This window comes from Mustela nivalis (assembly GCF_964662115.1).
Source record: "Mustela nivalis genome assembly, chromosome: X".
Lineage (NCBI taxonomy): Eukaryota > Metazoa > Chordata > Mammalia > Carnivora > Mustelidae > Mustela > Mustela nivalis.
This window is the reverse complement of record NC_139040.1, coordinates 133,393,979-133,414,450: the sequence shown is the minus strand read 5'-3', so window position 1 is coordinate 133,414,450 and position 20,472 is coordinate 133,393,979. Positions and strand designations below refer to the sequence as shown.

The following is a 20,472-nucleotide window of genomic DNA, read 5'->3' as shown; positions in this document are numbered from 1 at the left end:
TGGCCTGGGCGGCTGCGGGCGCTAGTCAGGGCCCGTCCCTGGGGGGGTGGGTGCCTGTCCCTGCCGGTGCCCCCTCACGCCGCAGCCCCTCGCCCCCTTCAGGCCTTCATCCTGCTGTGTGACCTGCTCCTCATCCTCAGCCACCAGGGCCCTGAGGAGGACACGGGCCTGGGGCTGCTGTTCTTCGTCCCCGACCACGTCCTGCAGTGCAAGCTCCTCACCTTCGTCAAGGAGCACGTGTTCCTGGAGGAGGCCGGAGCTGCAGGTCAGCCTCCCGGGAACTTGGGGCAGGGGCGGAGGAGACCTGGAGTGGGTCCAGGTGGGGCGGCCTGGGGCAGGAGGTGGTCGGGGCAGTAAGGGTAGGGCATGGCCTTGGGCGGGGGGCGGGGGGCTGCGGTAGAACGGTAGGGGGGACCGCGGGGGGACCTCGGGGGTTGGGGACCGTTGGAACAGCCCGGGCGGTAGGAGGGCCTGTGCAGACTCAAGGTGGGAGATGACGAGCCTCGTCGGGGGCTCGAGCGCGCTGGGGCCTGGAGCCGCATTTCCCAGGCACGTGTGGCCTTGGTTCATGCTGCCACGAAGAGTGGGGGAGCCCTGGCCAGGTGGTCAAGACCTGGGACCCCGTGACACTACGTGCTTCCTCTGTGGCCCTGGGCCTGCGCTCTGGGGGTCTGCACGTCCAGTGCTGGTTCTGAGCCACTGCCGTCCCGGCACCGGTACACGGAGACGACGCTGGCACCCCTAAGCCCCCCGGGACCGTGTCCCCGCCCGCCCCACGGCTCCGCCGGGGCCAGGCGGGCACAGGAAGACACGGCAGAGGCCGGCTGTCTCGGCAGGGCCCAGCAGAGTTTACAAGGAGGAGGACGCGGACGAGCTGCACGAGCTGTTCCACCGGAGAAACATGCTGGCCGTGTTCTGTAAGCTCATCGTCTGCAACGTGCTGGAGATGAGCGCGGCCGCCGACATCTACCAGTTCTACCTGAAGGTCTCTGCCCGGCTCTCCCGCCCCGCGGCCCGAGCTCACCCTCCCCCGCCCACTGCTCTCCTGTGTAAGACACGGAATTAGGGTAGAAAGATTCCAAAACAGAGGACAGGAGTGGAACGTGCCCGGACTTACGGACTCACTGCCGTTCACCCGTCCTCCCGTTTCCTCCGACCGCTCCCGTGGGTGAGCCCACGTGTGTGCGTGCGTGGGCGGCTTTCCTGGGAGCGTCTCCTCAGCCTGTTTCTATCCCTCACGCCTCTCCCCAGACCAGACTCCCGGAAAGTATCTTCCTTTGGGACCTCACTTCTTGTCTTTTCAAACTCTGCGGTCTTGTCCGGTGAACCGTCGCTGCTCTCATTCCGTTCTTTCGTGGCCACCGAGATGGGACGTGAGCCGCGTCAGGGCCGCGACTTGATCCTTGATGGGCCCCGAGTGATGATCCTCAGGGCCTGGCCTTGAAGGAGGCCCAGAAGTTTCCATGAGCGAATGGATGGCTGAAGGGATGACTGCATGGACGGATGGGTGGATGGACAGACGGACAGATGGATGTGTGGACGGATGGACGGTTGGGTAGATGGATGGTTGGATGGACGGATGGACGGTTGGGTGGATGAGTGGACGGGTAGATGGATGAGTAGGTGGATGGATGCGTGGCCCAGGTGGATGCATGGACGGATGAGCGAACAGGTGGGTGGTGGGTGGGGGATGGGTGGATTCAGTCATTGTCACATTCGTAGAAATTGTCGTTTCAAGATCTTCTTTTGGCGTCTTGTAATGAGATGGAGACATGGGCTCTTTGTTATTTGTGGGAAAAACGTTCCTTTGATGACTTTTTCATTCTGAGTTTTATTTACGCGGCGGTGGTTCTCTTTTCCCTGTTTGAAGCTCACGTGGTCCTGAGCTCTGTGCCGTGGGCCGTCAGGACAGTCTGGCCTGGGTCTTCCCTTGCCTCCTGTGTGTTGGGCGGCGCTCTCCTCTCCCGAGACTTAACCTCTTAACGTGCTGAGCCTCCCTGTGTCCCGGGGGCCGTGTCGGCGGCTGACTGTCGTAGCACGTTTGGGTTTGGGCTGCTTCCACGCTGGCCCGGGCAGGTCGGCGTGGCTCTGAGAGGCTCGGCTCCCTGGCTCCCGGCCCGTGGCTCCCCAGGGCGCCCTGCCCTCCCTGTGGAAGGAGTGCTCCTGAGGGACAGGACCAGCCAGCACTGGGGGCACAGCCGGGCCCTGGTCTGGGAAGCCTGATGGCCCCAGCTTCCCCGGGTCCATGGGATGTGCCCTCCCTGCCGGCCCCGGCCCCGGCCCCGGCTGGTGCTGAGTCCTCGGAGGATCCACGTGTGTGAACTTCCTGGGACACAGACACGGGGACTGAGCTGTATGGCTGTCCATAGTCTGCAACTTGGGAAGGCGGCATAGGAAGGGGTTGGTGCGTCCATTGGCTCCATGGTGACGGTCCTTTCCTCATGCTCACAGCACTACCATCACTTTGGGGACATCATCAAGGAGACCATGACCCGGACGAGGCAGAACGACAGGCTTCGCAACGCGCTGTCCCTGCTCCTGTGTCTGCAGCAGGTGAGTGGACTCTCCCGGAAGGGCCCACGGCATCCTGGGACCGGTCCCCACGGCTCCGGGCCGCAGTGCGTCGCCCAGCCCTGGGGGGCATGCCCGCTTGGGGACATGCCAGGCACGGGTCTTGCTGGGCCTCACTGCCCACTCCTCGGGAGCCCTGTACTCCCGCTCGTGGTGGCGGGCTGGTCAGACCCTGATGCCTCCCGGGGCTGGAGGCTACGGCCCCACAGCTGCCTCCTAGTGGGCTCAGGTTCTGGGGAGACCTTTAGAGGGTCACAGATGGCCCCCCTGCCGGGTCCTCATGTAACCACAGGTGAAACACAAGAACCTCTCTCTGGACGTGTATGAGGACGAGACCCCACCGTGGGGGCCCTGCCATGCTGGCCTTTTCGGCTCCCAACCACCTTCCAAGGCCCCCACCACCCCAGCAGCCCCCAGGAGGCCCAGCATACACCTATGGACTTTGAGGGCAGAGCCCACGGACATTCAGTCCTGCACAGCTGGCTTCTGTGCTCTGCCCACCGCCCGGTGACGGCACTGTTGGGATGGGTTCCCTGCTGGACTGGAACTGGATGTGGTCAGGGGTGTGTTGTGGGGACACACGGCAGCTCGTGGTATGTGCCCAAGGCTGCTTAGGTGGACGGGGTGTCCCTCCATCCTCTTGTGCACGGAGCGGCCGGGCTCCAGCATCAGGCTGGACTGTCCCCTGGAGGCCTTCAGGTGTCTTCTTCCACAGTGAGCTAGGTCTCCTGATGGTGACTCGGGTTGTCCCCGACTCTCAGGGTGGGCGTCCCCGTGACCCTCAGGGTGGTGTCCACCCCGCACCATCCACTGATCTGAGGGTAGGCGTCTGTCTTCTCCACGTCAGTCTGTCACGAAACCGTGTGAGTGCGTGTCCCGTGTTGGACTCTGGTCCTTCCATCCCTGTGGCAGCTGGTTCACCGAGATCCGTGGAACCACGACTGGACACGTGGCTTGTTCCGTGCTCTGCTCTGCTGCCAGACGAGTGTGTCTGCCTGTGTTGGGGGTTTCCGTCCACGTGTGGGGAGTTCTCGCCGAGGCCGTGTGGAGTTCTGTGGCAGCGGCAACTCAGGACTCAATGGCTTCTGTCCCTTCTCTGCCCGATCCTGGCTTTGTGTACGGAGTCTGGGGCTGCCCACGGGCTTGAGCTCTTTGCAAGGCCTGCTTTTGGTCCTCAGTGCTGGTCACAGCTCCCTCCACGGCTGACCATTGCCGGTGTCCGTGGTGCCATGGGCGCCGTGGACTTATTTCTCTCTGGGGAGCTGAGCCTCCGTGGGTGTGTCAGGAAGGGCCGGGATCGGGCTGCCACTGTGGGTTCCTGGTCCTTGGGCCATTCTGCCTGTGGTGCGGTGGGCAGGCCTCTCCGCGGACACTTGCCAGACCCTCTCTGTCCCACGGTTTTCCTGGAACACGGCTTCTTGGTCCCGATTCCACAGGCCATGCACACTCTTGGCCCCCACACTGAGGTCTGCCTTTAGGTTGGACTGTTTCCTGTCATTTTCTGTTCCTTTGGAAACGGCCTCCTTCCTCCTGGCCCAAGAACGGGTCTGCGTGTACGACGCTGAGGTGACCCCGATTCCCCAGAGCGCAAGGCACGTCAGGGGCACCTTCCTGTCATATCAGGCCCCCGTGGGTCCCGTTCAGTGTGTGCTTTCCCTGTAACTCGGGAGCGCCATCCCCCTCGTGGGGGTTTCTGTTGCATCTGACACACAGGAGCTGTGGCTGATCAGGTGGGACGTGGGCAGTACGGGTGGGCGTGGGACGTTTGCAGGCTCCTGGCTCCTGGGCGCGTCCTGGTCTGTGCCACCTGCTCCCTGCTCCCCGGTATCCCGGCCTCAAGGTGGCTGTCCAAGGACCCCTGCCCTGTCCCCCTTGGATGTCATCGGCCGGTGGCCCTGTGCTCCAGGAACTTGTCCCTTCTCTCTGCTGTTTTACCTCTGGGGGGTGGTGGGAGGTAGAGGGAGACTGAACCTCGGTCCATGGGACATGCCCCTGGTGGCCCTGACCCCACGGCCCCTGTGCTCCTACAGCTATTCCAGAAGCACGTGGACACGTATGGCATGGGCTACGACCCCATCGAGTTCATCTGCGGCCCCTTCTACTCCATCCGGCTGTTGGCACGCCGCTTTGCGCTCACCCTCGGCTTTGACCGTGCCCGTGACGCAGCCCACCTGATCCACAGGTACCTGCTGGTACGGGGTGCTGTGACAACGCCCTACGCACCCCAGCCCTGGCCTGACCTCACCTGACACTGTGCTCCCCAGTCTGACTCCATCCCTGGTCTGACCCTACCTGACGCTGTGCTCCCCAGTCTGACCCTATCCCCCATCTGACCCCACCTGACTCTGTGCTCCCTGCTGTGACCCTGTCCCCGGTCTGACCCCACCTGACTCTGTGCTCCCTGCTGTGACCCTGTCCCCGGTCTGACCCCACCTGACTCTGTGCTCCCTGCTGTGACCCTGTCCCCAGTCTGACCCCACCTGATGTGGTGCTCCCTGCTGTGACCCCGTCCCCCATCTGACCCCACCTGACTCTGTGCTCCCTGCTGTGACCCTGTCCCCGGTCTGACCCCACCTGATTCTGTGCTCCTCAGTTTTGCCCCCATCCTTCAGCTTAGTCCCACCTGGCGCCCTGAGCCTCACCTGACCGCACCTTTCCACTTCCCGTGTGAGCCCCACTTGACACCCCAGCCGCTCCCTGTCTGCCTCTGCCCGTGGCCCCAGCTCCCCACTGCACACCCTGTCCTCAGGCGTGGGCTAGCGTTTGCCTTTTCCGAGTCCCCTGTGCCTGAAGAGGAGGAGGCCCGGCAGAGGTTCCCCAACCTCAGCTTCCTGCTGGTTCTGGCCGAGTTCTCCTGCAAGATCCCCCCTGCAGAGCGACAAGCCGCGTGAGTGCCCCAGTCCCCCCGGATGTGGGACCCCTGGGCGGTGGGCGCGGGGATGGGCTCTGGGGGTGCGGGGGTGGAAACACAGACTGTGGCTCGGTGGGGCGGGGGACGCGGAAACCAGAAGGCTCTCTGCTGCGTGAGGGCTGCTGTCTGGGCCCTTGCACTGACCAGGGCCGCTGTCTGGGGTCCTAGGGGGTGCTGGGCTCTGGGCTGCAGCACTGAGTGTGGCCACCAGGTGGCGCTCCTCTAGCAGGGTTCCTTGGGTCTCAGCCCTCAGCCTGAACATGGGGGCCAGGGGCCATGGGTTCCTGGGGATCTGGGCTGGGTCTCCTCTGACTCCCCCTGCCTTGTACTCCCTTGCCCGCAGACTCACCCACTTCCAGGACTCCATCCCCGAGGGCCTGCCTGTGTTTGGGGAAGGGGACATGAACCCCATGCTTGTCTATCGCAAGTCCCTGATAAGGACCGACTACGTGGCCCAGGGGGAGGACGAGCCCGCCGCCAACCCGTTTGACGCCATCTGCAAAGACAGCAAGCGGCCCCAAGGTGGGGAGGGTGTCGGGGGTCGGGAGGGGTGGCCCTTGGGCCCCGTGGCTGACCGCTCCCGGCACCGCAGAGTTGCCCGTGGGGACGTGCTCCACCTGGACACCAGACACCCTGGCCAGCTGCAGCGCGGGGGACAGAGAGCCGAGAAATTCCTCCAGGGGCCAGAAGTCCAAGAGGTGAGGCCCTCGAACGCCAGGCTGGGTGCAGGGGTCTGCCGTCGGCGGGCAGCCCGTGAGGCCTCTGCCTACCTGGTTTCCGGGTCAGCCTTACGGGTTTCTCCAGAGCGGAGCCTTGGGACGGCTGTGACGGGATGTTGGTCTGATGGGGTCCCACGTGGTTCTGAGGCTGGGACGTGGTCCTGCGTGCGTCTGAGGCGGTGACCCGCTCGGGTCCCAGGCAGGGACGGGGCTGGTCTGAAGGGGGGGCGGTCCGCATGGGTCTGAGGCAATGGCGTGAGTGCACGCGGGTCAGAGGCGGGCAGAGGGTTGTGTCTGGCACACATGCAGAGACTGCTGTCCTGTAAGGTCGTGCTCTGGGGTGGGGCCAGGGACTCATCCCGTCTCCCCCCACCAACTGCCCAGCACAGTCCACGACTGCCCACGACTGTCCACGGCACAGGGTGGGATGCGGCCGTGTTGGAGGTGGTACTGGTTGCCATGACTTAGGGCTGTTCCTCGTCCACGTCTCTCCGCGTCTTGTGTTTTCTGGGGCCGTGCGCACTTGTTCCCTCCAGGGCTTGGGCTCGCATGGCCTCCTGCCGTGGCCTGGGGCCCTCTCTCGGCCTCCCTGGCAAGCAGCCACCCTTGGTCTCCGGCAGGGACGTCTTCGATGTCGACTTTCTGTCATCGGAGGACTCTGAGAACTCGTCCAACGAAGACGTGGACGTGGAGGGCATCTCCGTCCACGAGGTTGGTGCGGGCTAGGGCTGTGGGTGGCGGCCACGTGGGGGTGCTGGCCCGGGCCCGCCGTTCCTGCCATGGCCCACGCTTCTCAGGGTGGTGTAGGGGCAGGACATCCCATCTGATGGATTTCCTGGGTGACACTGGCCTCTGTGCCCAGTGGGGGTGGAGGCAGGTCCGTCCGCACGTCCAGGGTGTGGGGGGATTGCTCAGCCAGTGTGTGGCCTGTGGACCCTCTGAGACTACTGGGTCGCGACAAGGCTGGGCCCTGAACTGTCCCAGGTGCCCGGCTGCGTCTGCACCAGGCTCCTGCAGTGTGCTGGGGCCCTGAGGCTGGGTGTGGTGCCCATTCCCTGGTCTGCTTGGCTGAGGACACTGGGTTTTAGGGTGCCCTGGGGTCCTTGGCATCTGGCTCCTGCCTGTTGGCCTCCAAGTCGGGCCTCCAGGATCTGCGGGTCTAGCGTGGCCCTCAGAGCGTCACTCTGGCACGGCATCCTCGTGTGGACAGCCCTGTCCCCGCCATGGACACCTGGGGCCAGGGTCCATGAGCCAGCCTGGGGTCCCAGGCAGCAGAAGGCCGTGTCCCCCGCCCACCCGCGTCCTGGCCAAGCTCTGGTGCCCTCCGTCCACTGCCCAGCCCACCCAGTGTTCCCACCCCATGCTGAGTGACCAGCCTGGCCACAGTGTGCACCGCTGTCCACCTCTCCGTCCGTGTGTCTGGTTCTCAGCGTCGTGCTCTCCGTCCCCAGAGCGCGTCGGACTGAAGAGCCCTGTGGGACTCCGTCAGCAGTTTCAAGTTCCTCCTCGGTCGTTGACTTCTGGTCCTGGGCTTGGGGAGCCCGTGACGTCCAGGTGTGGCTGACCCAGGCCCCCAGGGCTCCAGACAGCAGTGACCCCTGCCTCCCGCACCTGCTCACTCCGGCCGCATGTGAGGAGGGTCACGTGACTGTACGCCCCCCCCCCCTTGGGGTGCCCACACCACCCCCCCCAACCCACCAGGTGCCTACCTGCCTGCGGCTTCTCTGACGACCACTGTGCTTGGCTGGAAGGTCCCGGAATCTGCCTCCCCCACTGTGGACCACGGTGCCGGCCCCCTTGGCGGGCGTGCTCCTGCATGGCGTGGGTCTGGCCGGGCCGACAGCTCTTCCTTCCCCGGCTCAGGACCCCGCGGCTGGGTGATTCCCGGCGTCTGGTGCCGAGAGCCCGCAGCTGGTGGTCAGCTCCACTCCGGCGCTGCGGACAAACTGGCTGCGTCTGGGCGGGCTGGGGTGGGATGCGCGTTGGCCGCCGATCCCCGACGTGCAGGGGGGCCCCGTACCTCCGATCCCGTGTCGGTGCCAAACCAGAGCTCTCTGGGCCATGGTGTGGAGGAGGACGCCCCGAGTGGACACGGAGAGAGGCCGAGCTGCGGGGAGGACTCCTGCCGGTCATGCACAGGCAAGAACGGGCCCAGGAGCTCGGGCCTGGGGGACCCTGTATAGACCTGGGCCTGGGGATTTGTTCTGTGTAGACCTCGGCCTGGGGATTTGTTCTGTGTAGACCTCGGCCTGGGGAGCTCAGGCCTGCGCAGGCCTGGGCCTGGCGCGTTGCCGTCCAGGAGTGACACCCGTGCCTCTGGCTGTCCCCTCCCCGGGACCGGGGCAGCTGCTGTGGGGAAGCAGAGCCCTTAATGGTGGCCTTGAGAACACGGGTTGCCCGTGGGCAGGGCTCTGCAGGAGGGCCACCCTGCCAGACGCTCCGGGCCCCACGGCCCGTGACCCTCGCTGGACTTGCCGCGCCCCAGAGCCGTGCGCACGGCATGGTCTCCCGTGGTGTTGCTGCCGTCTGTCCCCAGTAGTGTCCCTGCCTGGCATCTGTGCCCTTTGTGATCTCTGTGTGCGTGTCTGTGTCGTGGGCCGGGCGAGCCAAGCCCCTCACAGAAAATCCTTAAATTCTTTATTCGAAAATACAGACGTGAGCTCGTAAAACGTTTTTAAACTGCTACACACACCAAATAAAAGTTAACTTTACACGTTTTGTACATTGACATGAAAATGTAAGTACGACGAGACGTGCTGCGTCCCGTACCCCGCGTGCAGAGCTGCGGTGGGGCGGCGCCCGGAGACACGCCTGTGGACGGACGGAAGGTCCCGGGGCCCCTGGAATGTTCCTGACCGACGTGTGAGAACGGCACAGGACCGTCCGACACCCGGTGCACGGGTCGGTGCACGGCTCACGCCCCCGGGGCTGCCCCTCTGCAGCAGCAGCTCCCCTCCGAGGAGACGGTCGGCCGAGCCGGTGAGTCTCCAGACACCGGCACTCGGGACCTACTCGGCACGTCTCTCCCCGCCGGGCCCAGCCAGGGGCTTCCGGACGGACGGCAGCTCCTGCCCGGCATGCAGGGAAACGCGCTCAGTGACCACTGGACCGGCTCCGTGTTGGATAAATAAAAACTCTTCATCCCATACAAATCACTTCATTTTCTATAAAAGCTCAACGATCAAACGGTTCTGTTCTTTACACGCTGGCGGCTCTGCGTCCACATCTGGGCCCAGGTCAGGAGGGCGGCAGGTCGTCGTCCTCACACGCGTACTCGTACAGGTCGACGGTGCCCAGGGTGGACGGCGCCTCGAAGAAGGGCCTCTGGGCCAGCGGAGACCTCAGGGAGCCCAGCTTCTGGTCCACGGGGCTGGGCTCGGCTTCGTACCTGCAAGGAGCGCAGAGTGAGCACGGAGGGGCCGTCCTGGCCGGGGCGGATGCTGCCGGCAGCCTCCAGACGGCTGGGAGCTTACGGCGTGGGAGCCCCAGGCCCGGAGCGGTCCCTGGAGGGTTCCTTCCTCCTGAAGCGAGGAGGGACAGCGTGCCTGCACTCAGAGGCCAGTGTTCCCTGGACACCAGCACGAGACGCGGAGCCACGAGGTACGAGGCCACAAGTCAAGTGTGTGGACGGGACTGCAGACTGAGCAGGCTTTCTCGGGGGTGCAGGAGGCTGGTCCTCCGGAGCCTTGTATCCACAGGTGCTGGAGCCAAGGGCAGCAGACAGGAGGCAGTGTGTGTTCTGGGCCGACGTTAGACCTTGGGGTCAGTGACGACCCGTCTGCGTGCAGGACTGGGGACCACAGGAGAACACGCGCTTGCTTGCGCCCCGCACTATAGCAGATGTTCTGGAAGCGTGGCGGCGAACGAGACCGCGTCCTCACCAGCAACGCACCCGTCCACACAGAGTGCCAAGGAGCCGAAGCAAACGCCCCCGCGGCTGACAGGTACGTGGCACACACGTACACACCGCGGACTCCTACGCCGTGACAGTGCGCACTTCCCACGAACGACCACGCCCTCAGGGTTAAACCTTCTCGTACCCCGTGTCAAGAAGCACTTAGGTGACCCAGGACAGAAAGGCCCAGGCACAGAGCCCGAGACCCGAGCACAGAGACATGCTTGTGGCTGAGGACACCTTCGAGACTGGCCGTCTCCATGCCACGCGGGATTTTGGAAAATCGAACCTTCCCTGCCGTTTTGTACAAACGGACAAGCTTATCCTGAAATGAGCCGTATCGGCCGAGGAACCGACGGCAGGACCCGAAGAAGGAACGCCAGCGGGATCCGACCAGGGGTTGCCGAGTCTCGGCGGAACCCCAGATGCAGCCCCAGTTGGGGTGGCTAGTGAAGAGCACAGACAGGTCCGAAAACCCCCCTGGCCAGCCCCCCAGGAGGGCCGGGGAGTCTGTTCAAACTCCACCCGAGACCCCGCCCTGGGCACGCGGGCCTCTCCCCGAGAGCCACAGGTGGCTTCCGTGACTCCTGCGGAAACGCAAGCAGACCTGGTACGTTTGAGAGACCGCGCACACGCACGCCTCACCGTAAACACGTGCGCCGGCCCCGTGGGTGCTTCCGCCCCAGACAGAGTCCCAGCAACAGGGGAGGAACCTGGACCCTCCGCTCAGGCCCCAAGGCAAGTCAGGACAGACCACAGGCCGGAACGTGGACCGGGAAGCCCTGAATCGTGGGCCAGGTCGCCGTGCGTCCAGGCAAAGCAGCAGTGTGACCCGGACATCAGAGGCACAGTCCGAGGCGGCAGCGGACGGGGTCCTGAAACCTCCTCTGCGTGAGCAGCGTCTCAAGAAACAGGGCCACGAGTGCGGAGGGAAAGCCAAGCAACCACGGATCCGACAGGACTCGCCCCGGAGCCCTGAAGCCTCGGTGAAGCGCGGGCGGTCCATCGCGCAGAAGCACAAAGACCCAGCACACCCCCAGGGGACCCACGGCGGCAAGGACCCAAAGGCACAACGGGCACGAGGGCTCACACCCGGGACGGGCTGACCCGTCAACCCCCACATACAGACCGCGAGGACACAGACCAGCGAGGACCGTCCCCAAGACGGCTAGTGGGATGTCACTGCGCGTGCTCTGCAGAAGGTCTACAAGTGTCCCCTTGTGATCTGCGGCCTCGGGCACGGAGCCCAGAGATGGGAGATCCCATGTCCACACGAGACCACGGTGCGAGTGGCTCACGGCAGCTCCCATCTGTCCAGAACCAGACGAGAAACCACCAAACGTCTGTGGCCTGGCAGGGGGGTCACCCAGAGTCGGGACGCCACTCAGCCAGGACTCGAGTCCCCCACACGCCCACCAACAGCCGCGGCTCGCCGACAGGTTACGCGGGCACAGCCTGTGTGAGGGGACGGCGGGTCCCGCTTCCGCAGTGTCCATGAAAACCACAACTGCCGGGCGAAGCTCAGCCCAGCCCCTGCCCTGAACCTGAGTGGGGAGGGCCCGGGGTCACTCCAAGTGTCCCCTGCCGTTTTGAGATCCTCTTGGAGCTGGTGGTCGGGACCCCCGAGCAGGCAGCTCTGGGCCACCAAACCCAGAGCTTCTGCGTGGAGGTCCCGTTCCTGAGGGCGGACGGGACGCCCTACCATGGGCTGCAGTCCTAGCCCAGGTGCAACACGTGTACCACGTGTGCAAACACACCTGACCCTGCGTGACCCCCACGCAGGCGCCAGAGAACACACGTGTGACCAGCGCCCGTCAGGAGTGTGCGGGACACCCGAGTCCCCACCGCGGAACCCAGGCCTGTGCACGCACCTGAAGGCCCAGGCCCGGAGTGGGGCGAGGACCGGGACGCGCCGCATGCCTGGGAGCAGGAAGCCCTGCCGCCCCCACATGCACTCAGTCACCGGGGAGGGGACGGTGGCGGCAAAGGTGCCTCGAGGCCCGGCTCCCTGCATTGGCCTCCTGAGCAAAGACGGAGGACGAGGTTCCCAGCGGCGGCGACTCGTGGCGGGGGTGCAGGGGGGTCTGTGGGGTCCTCGTCCAAGCCGGGGTCTCCAGGACCCAGCCCTGGGCTGCGAGCATCCCCCACAGCTAGCGGGAGGAACGGGCCGGCCGTGAGACTTCCCAGGATCCCGGTGACCCAAGGTTTGGGACAGAGGGGAACCGGCCATGATGCGGGCAGGGAGCCCGGGGGAGCACGTGGGCAGGAGGGCTGTTAGCGGGGGGATGGGGCCGGGCTCCGGGCCGTAGGCCTCACGCAGCCCGACGGCACGGCCTGCCCGGGGCCCTGCTGGCTGGACTCTTGGGCCCCACTCTTGGGGGCAGAGGAGCAGCAGCACCTCCAAATCCATGTCCGGGGGAGCCCCGAGACAGGCCGGGGCCGGGCCCCCCTGCTCTCACAGCCAGGGTTCTGGGGTTTCTGCAGACTCGGGGCCTGGCTCGGCAGCCCCTGGGACCCCGGGAAGGGGCCTCTCAGAGCCCCTCGGGGACCAGGCTCACGCACAGGTGGCGGCTGGGCGCGTGTGGGTTTCCTGCAGGACTCGGGGCACCAGCAGCACCTTCTCCCCACTCAGAGCCACCCACGCTGGTCTCGTGAACGTCCCTGCCGCCCGAACGAAGCGGGCAGGCAGCCCCCATGAGCCGCCGTCTCCGGCCTGAGCCCGCTGGGAGTCGGGTGGACGCGGGAGGGAGGCGCCCACTGCCCACCTGCAGGCCTCCTGGCCATCCCCGCGTCCCGTGCCACACTCACCCGTCCTCCCACGGCTCCCCTGCAGCTTCCTCGGCCACCAGGATGTCGTACTCCTCGGCCGCGTACTTCTCCCAGTCGGACAGCTCAGGGCCTTCGCTGTCGCTCTCCTGCACAAAACCCGTGTGTCAGGCAGTGCGGGCGCGGCCGGCACCCCACGTGCTCCTCGCCACACTCACCCTGAGCAGGGAGACCTGTTCCTTCTGCTCGTGGTCGAGGTACTTCTCGATGTTGAAGAAGGTGTCAAAGAACACGTTGGCGAGTTTACACCTCTTCAGGTCGCGGAGGGTGATCTTCCCTGCAGGACACGAGACGGTTCAGACGATTAGTCCCAGACGAACGCGCGCTAGTCGGCGTCTGACGCGGCTCGGAGAACGTTTTCTGCTCAACTGGGCCTAAGGGGGCCGCACAAGGTGGCTGCTGTGTGGGCGGGAGGCTCCGTCGGGGAGTGGTGCGGACCAGAAGTGGGGGGTGGGGGGGGGTCCCGTGTGCCCCGGGATGGGTCAGAAGACAGACAAGGACGCGGAGTGCAGGAACAGTCTCTGGCCACCAGGGGGCACCAGGCACACATCATTGAGCGGGCAGGAGGCCAGGGGGAGAGCCACGGCTAGGGAGGAGGACCAGGACATGATGGCCCAGAACTCTCCGCGACTCTCCACGACTCTCCACGACCATAAATCCCCCCACCAGCATCCCACAACATGGAAACACTAATCCAGGTATCGCAGTTTGGGAAAAGTCTCCCTCCGTCCCTTTGACCTCTGAAGTGTCCTGGGGTCCCTCCTTGTGCCACAGTTGGCCTCTCCCTGGACACAGGCTTCTCAGCTGAGGGGTGCCGAGAGGATCCCAGGTAGGATCCCAGGAGGGGGAGCTGAGGGGTGCCGAGAGGATCCCAGATAGGATCCCAGGAGGGGGAGGAGAAGGGGAAAGGTGCCCATGGCACCGCCCCACACCAGGAACTTGGGATTGAGGTCCCTGAGGTGGGAATCCAAGAAGCATAGGCAGGGAGACGTGGAGTCGGGGACATCTGCCTTCCTGACCCTGGCAGGACCGGTGTGCTCGCCCAACAGGAAAGGGCCCTCAGCACAGGTGAGAGTCGAGGCAGGACACATGTAGCCTGAAGGAGACAGGGGAAGGTAGACAGCCGGGACACACTGTGCTGTCTCCACACCCAACAGTGACCACCGCCGGTAAACAGGGGTGCTCAGGTCACACCTGACACCAGCTCACCCAGTCCTGAGTGGGGTCTTGTGACAACATGGTTGGTACCAGACCTCCCCATCACCCCCGTCACCAACTCAGGGATGTTCATTCCCTGAGTGGGTGTCCCTTCACAAGGGTGTCTCTCACAAGGGGTACCACACCTCACATGGGGACATCTCCTTATATGAGGGAATCCCCTCACTCAAGGGAAATGTGCCCTCACACAGAGGCATCCCATCTTATAGGAAGAACGTCCCATCACATGGGGGGGGTGTCCATTACATGAGGGCGTACCACAGGGGGACATCTCACACGGGGGGATCCCCTCACACGAATACGAGCACATCTCACATGGGGTGCCCCTCACATCTCACAGAGAGGACTTATCCTCACACAAGTAGGGACATGACATACCATGGGAATGTCTCCTTGGGTACCACCTTACACAAGGGGACATCTCATACGGGGGGGTGACATCACAGCCACTGGGAGAAATCACCTCACACGATGTGTCCCCTCACACAGAAGGACATTCCCTCATGTTGGAAGGGCATCACATCACATCTCACAGGGGTGGGGGATAGAGATCACCTCACATTATGTGTCCCCTTACACAGAGGGACATCTCACACCATGTGTCCCCCTCACACAGGGACATCCCCTCACAAAGGAGCATCACATCTCATGCGGGGGGGAGATCGCCTTATATTATGTGTCCTCTCACACGGGGACATCTCACATGAGGTGTCACCCTCACAGAGGAATATCCTCTCCCATTGTGTCTCCTCACACAGGGGAACATCTCCTCACACAGGGCATTACATTTCATGGGGGAAGGGAAATCACCTCACATAATGTGTCCCCCTCACACGAGTCCATTTCATACAGGGGACATCTCACAAGGGGGAGGGCATCGCATCTCATGTGTCCCCCTCATAGAGGAGGATATCCCCTCGCATGGGGTAACATCATATCACATCTCATGGTGGGGGAAGAAGATCACCTCACATTATGTGCCCTCTCACACAGGGGGACATCTCACACAACCTGTCTCCTCTCACACAAGGTACCACATTTCATGGGAGAGGAAAAATCACTTTACATGATGTGTCCCTTCACAAAGGGGAGGTCTCCCAAAGGGAACCACCTCACGCAATGTGTCCCCTCACACAGGAGGACATCCCCTCAAATGGGGGGAGCATCACATCTCACGGGGGCAAGGGGAGATCACCTCACAGTACATGTCCCCTCACACAGGGGGGCATCACATTTCATGGGGGGGGAATATCATCTCACATTACATTTCTCCACACAAGAGGACTTCTCACATGGGGGGAGGCAGCATCACATCTCACAGGAGGAAAATCACCTCACACGATGTGTCACCTCACAAGAGGAACATCTCATATGAGGGGGCATCACAGCTCACGGGGGAAAATCACCTGACAAGACATGTCCCCTCACACAGGGACATCCCCTCACAGAAGAGCATCACATCTCATTTGGGGGGGGGGAGATCACCTCACATTATGTGTCCCCTCACACAGGGACATTCTCTCACATTTTCTCTCCTCACACAGGGGGACATCTCCTCACACATGGCATTACATTTCATGGGGGAAGGGCAATCACCTCAAAGGATGTATCCCCCTTACACAAGGACATCTCACACAGGGGGACATCTCACAAGGGGGAGGGCATCGCATCTCACAGGGAAAATCACCTCATGATGTGTCCCCTCATACAGGAGGACATCCCATCACATGGGGTGACATCGCATCATCACATCTCATGGCGGGGAAGGGACATCACCTCACATTACGTGTCTCCTCAGATGGGGACATCTCACATGACATGTTACCTCATACACACATCTCCTCACACAAGGTGTCTCCTCACACAGAGGGACATCTCCTCACATAAGGCATCACATTTCATGGGGGAGGAGAAATCACCTCACATGATGTGTCCCCTTACAAAGAGGGCATCACAGCTCACGGGGGGAACCACCTCACGCAATGTGTCTCCCTCACACAGGAGGACATCCCCTCCAATGGGGGGGGGGCATCCCATCTCATGGGGGTGAGGGGAGATCATCTCACATTACATGTCACCTCACACAAGAGGACATGTCACATGGGCGGAGGCAGCATCTCATCTCACATGGGGGAACCACCTCACACAATGTGTCCCCTCACAAAGGGGAACATCTCACATGGGGGGCATCATTGCTCACAGGGGGAAAAATCACCTCACATGATGTGTCCCCTCACACAGGAGGCTATCCCTTCACATGGGGGGGTGGGCATCACATTTCACAGGGGCGGGGGGTAGAGATCACCTCACAGTACGTGTTCCCTCATACAGGGACACATCTCATATGATGTGTCCCCCTCACATGGCCCATCCCATCACGGGGGTATATCTCCTCCCATGACGCATCCCTCACGTGAGGAGACATCGCAGCTCACAGTGAGTAATCACCTCAGCCATGTCCCCTCACGTGGCTACGTTCCCTCATGAGGGGTCATCCCCTCACATGGGGCGTTCCATCTCCAGGAACATTACCTTCGCTCTGCGGCTTCACCAGGTCCAGCATCTGGCAGAGGCAGTCCTCGAAGGGCAGGGCCTCGATGGCCATGCTGTCCAGCCTGCGGCACTGCTCCTCATAGAAGTACTCCAGCTCAAACATGGACAGCGCGCCGTCCCCATCCAGGTCCATGCAGCGGAACCAGTACTCGATGCTGCGGTCACAGGCAGTCAGCTGGGGACTGAACCCACTGGGCCTCACTGCACCCAGGGAGGACGCCCTCCAGGCCAGCCCTGCCCCGTGGGGACCCTGCCTGGGACCGACCTTGCCTGGGTGGACCCCTGGTGGCGCCCATGCTCAGGCACAGCCACTAGGCCCTCGGCCTCCGGGAGGGGCAGAGGTTCCGGGGCAGCCATCGAATACGTACCTGGTTGGAGTTTTTTTGTCTTCTTCAGAGATCAAAAACCAAACAAAGTCAGCGTAGCTTATTTTTCCTTCTTTCTGGACTTTTCTGCCCCTGGGTTCAGGGTCGAGACCAACAGACAGAACGTACGTCGGGAGGCGCAGCGCAAGGTGAGAGGCCCCGCCCACCTCCCTGCGTCTGGCCGTCCCACGCTGGGCTCCTGACAGGGGAAGGCCTGGGACTGCAGACGGGGCAGGGGTGGCTTCTGTGGCCTCCGTCGCAGCTGCCTCATGGCCTCCGATGCCCCTACTCCAGGGCCCCCTCAGACGCCCAGGGCCTGACATGACCCACCAACGTGGGGCCGGTCCTCCCCCACCCCTTACTGATGACCTCATGCAAGAATGGTGTCGGCCTCCCGTTCTTATGACCTCACGTGACAAAGAGGTATGTCCCCTTATAGACGCTCTGGAGTAGGAGAACTCTGTGTGTCCCCCAATGACATCACATGACAAAGCTGCGTCTCCCCTCACGAGCTTGTGTGACAATGGCACGTGCCTCCCTTCATAATAACCTCCTGTGACAAAGATGTCCTCCCCTGTGACCTCACGTGACAGCAGCACGTGTCCTCCCTTATTTACGACCTTATGTGACAAGGTCCCAGTTACGTGTGTCCACGCGACCCGCCATGACCTCGGCCCTTGCCCTCGAAAAGCAGCTCATGCTAAGGAACGAGCGAGACAGAACCGGACTCCGGCACCGAACCCCGGCCGCAGCCACCGGACGACGCCCTCACGACGTACCTCGTCACGGCCCCCGAGAATATCCTCTCGATCATCCTGCTGGATATGGCTGCAGAGACAGAGTCGGGCCGTGAGCCGCCCGCACACACCCGCACACACCCGCGGCCGCGGCCCGGCAGCCGGTGCTCGGGAGTCGCAGGGCGGGGCGGGTCGGCTCTGAGACGCCGGGCCCCAGCCCTGGGGGGTGGCACCCGGGGAACCTCCTGTCCCATGTGTATCCCCCCCCAGGGCGCTGCCCACAGCTTTCCCGTCCCGAGGATGGAGCCCAGTCAGAGCCGCAGAGTGACAGCTGCCCCGGGGGCGCCGAGACCGGGTCAGAGTGTGACAAGCGAGTTTCGCTCTCAGACGCTCTCACTGTGCGGTCACGGCCACTGTCTGTCACTGACGTTGGCTGACACACGAGACGTGAGACCTCCGCGTCGGTCCGGACGCTGGGGCAGCCGTCCCAGAGCACGCCGACGGGGCGGCTCGAGCAACACAGGCTTATCTTCCCCCCGTCCCGGGGGGGCAGGAGTCCGAGACCCAGGCGGGGCCGAGGCGGGCTCCCCCCAGGCCTCGCTCCGGGCCATGCAGACCCCGGGTGCTCCCCACGTCCTCACACGGTCGTCCCTCCGTGTGTCTGTGTTACAAACCCTTTTCTTGTGAGAGCCCCGTCCTGAGAGATCAGGGCCACCTACTGACCTTGCGTAACTGTGACCACCTCTGTAAAGACCCCACCTGCACTTCCGGGCCGATGGGAGTCCCGCAGAACGCGCCTCCCGCGAGGCCATTCAGGAGGGACACAGCTCGGCGCCTCCCCAGCCCGGCACCCCAGGACGGAGGGACGGAGACCGCCTCTTCCCCGTCTCCCAACGCATCCTACGCCTCGTGGATGTCGCCCGATACTCCACGACTGGGCGTCACCGCAGGCTGAATGGAGCCTCCCCAGAAAACCACGGCCAGATCCCGACTCCTGGGATGTGGCCACGAGGCCGTGAAGGGAAACGGGTCTTTGCAGACGGGACCAGAGGAAGCCCTGAGATGAGCCCATCCCGGATCAGGGAGGCCCTGAACGCAGCGTCTCTTGTAAGAGGAGACACAGACGCGGAGGACAAGCCCCGGGGACACGGAGGCAGCGACGGGAGGGACGCGGCCACAGGCCCAGGGACGCCCGGAGCCCCAGGAGCTGGAAGGACCCGGCCCTGGGACACGGCCCTGCCCCGCGCGGAGGGCCACCCTGGGGGAGGGTGCGTCCCTGCGGTGGGCGGGCCCGGGCTGTGGTCACCTCTCACAAGCCCTTCCGCAAACTCCCGTCCAGCCCTCCCGGGACACGGTCCGTGAGGTCCTCGACAACACAGGCTCTGAGGATACGCCGCTGTCCCTCGGGCCCGTCACAGCAGCCACACAGACCGGGACCGCTCGCCCGGATGCGCACGTGCCTACACTGACCACACGGCTCCTCCACGGAGACCTGCCTCTGTGCGCTGCACGGGACGGGGTCAGCTCTGACCTCGTCTGCCTGCCTTCCTGTCACAGGGTCGCACGCGAGCCTCAGCCTGGTGGCCGCTAGCGCCATAGGCAACCCCGCAGGCACCAGCGCTCGAACGGCTGGAGTCTCCTTACGCAGGAGGGTCAGCACCCCACGTGTGCGCTTCCATGTCCCGTGTGTATCGTGACCCACGTCTGTCCCCACCCCGTATGTCCTGCACATCCCACGTGTACCCTGTCCCTCCCGTGTATCGTGAGTGCGCAGCCTGCGTCTCCCGTACGTACATCCTGCAGGACAGTGCACTCCCAGAGACCGGGGTACGTACGTCCCGCAGGAACAGTGCACTCCCGGAGACCGGGGTACGTACGTCCCGCAGGAACAGTGCACTCCCGGAGACCGCGGTACGTACGTCCCACAGGACAGTGCACTCCCGGAGACCGGGGTACGTACGTCCCGCAGGAACAGTGCACTCCCGGAGACCGGGGTACGTACGTCCTGCAGGACAGTGCACTCCCAGAGACCGGGGTACGTACGTCCTGCAGGACAGTGCACTCCCAGAGACCGGGGTACGTACGTCCCGCAGGAACAGTGCACTCCCGGAGACCGCGGTACATACGTCCCGCAGGACAGTGCACTCCCGGAGACCGGGGTACGTACGTCCCGCAGGAACAGTGCACTCCCGGAGACCGGGGTACGTACGTCCTGCAGGACAGTGCACTCCCGGAGACCGGGGTACGTACGTCCTGCAGGACAGTGCACTCCCGGAGACCGGGGTATGTACGTCCCGCAGGACAGTGCACTCCCAGAGACCGGGGTACGTACGTCCCGCAGGAACAGTGCACTCCCGGAGACCGGGGTACGTACGTCCCGCAGGAACAGTGCACTCCCGGAGACCGGGGTACGTACGTCCCGCAGGAACAGTGCACTCCCGGAGACCGGGGTACGTACGTCCCGCAGGAACAGTGCACTCCCGGAGACCGGGGTACGTACGTCCCGCAGGAACAGTGCACTCCCGGAGACCGGGGTACGTACGTCCCGCAGGACAGTGCACTCCCGGAGACCGGGGTACGTACGTCCCGCAGGAACAGTGCACTCCTGGAGACCGGGGCAGGCCGTTTCACACATCGGGCCGCGGGCCCGGGGAGCTGGCCACGGCCGGTGGTATTG

General features: G+C 63.8%; 2 protein-coding genes across 3 annotated transcripts in view; one reads left to right on the top strand and one right to left on the bottom strand.

The window, feature by feature from the left end:
• Positions 1 to 8,931, top strand: part of LOC309856065 (cohesin subunit SA-2-like) — a 48,794-nt gene extending 39,863 nt beyond the window's left edge. The window contains exons 25-33 of the mRNA XM_082716769.1: positions 103 to 265; positions 837 to 985; positions 2,452 to 2,553; positions 4,602 to 4,753; positions 5,321 to 5,458; positions 5,826 to 6,004; positions 6,075 to 6,180; positions 6,822 to 6,912; positions 7,653 to 8,931. Of these exons, the coding sequence (XP_082572895.1) occupies positions 103 to 265; positions 837 to 985; positions 2,452 to 2,553; positions 4,602 to 4,753; positions 5,321 to 5,458; positions 5,826 to 6,004; positions 6,075 to 6,180; positions 6,822 to 6,912; positions 7,653 to 7,667 (1,095 nt within the window). The 3' untranslated portion in view covers positions 7,668 to 8,931. The remainder of the gene's footprint in view (positions 1 to 102; positions 266 to 836; positions 986 to 2,451; positions 2,554 to 4,601; positions 4,754 to 5,320; positions 5,459 to 5,825; positions 6,005 to 6,074; positions 6,181 to 6,821; positions 6,913 to 7,652) is intronic.
• The window catches only part of LOC309856067 (serine/threonine-protein phosphatase 2A regulatory subunit B'' subunit beta-like), a 42,837-nt gene continuing 31,186 nt past the window's right edge, over positions 8,822 to 20,472 (bottom strand). For both annotated transcript variants that reach the window (XM_082716771.1, XM_082716772.1), the window contains 6 exons: positions 17,838 to 17,886; positions 17,062 to 17,151; positions 16,673 to 16,848; positions 13,081 to 13,199; positions 12,905 to 13,011; positions 8,822 to 9,589 (listed from right to left, as the gene is read on the bottom strand). In XM_082716771.1, coding sequence (XP_082572897.1) covers positions 9,439 to 9,589; positions 12,905 to 13,011; positions 13,081 to 13,199; positions 16,673 to 16,848; positions 17,062 to 17,151; positions 17,838 to 17,886 — 692 coding nt within the window. In that variant the 3' untranslated portion in view covers positions 8,822 to 9,438. The remainder of the gene's footprint in view (positions 9,590 to 12,904; positions 13,012 to 13,080; positions 13,200 to 16,672; positions 16,849 to 17,061; positions 17,152 to 17,837; positions 17,887 to 20,472) is intronic.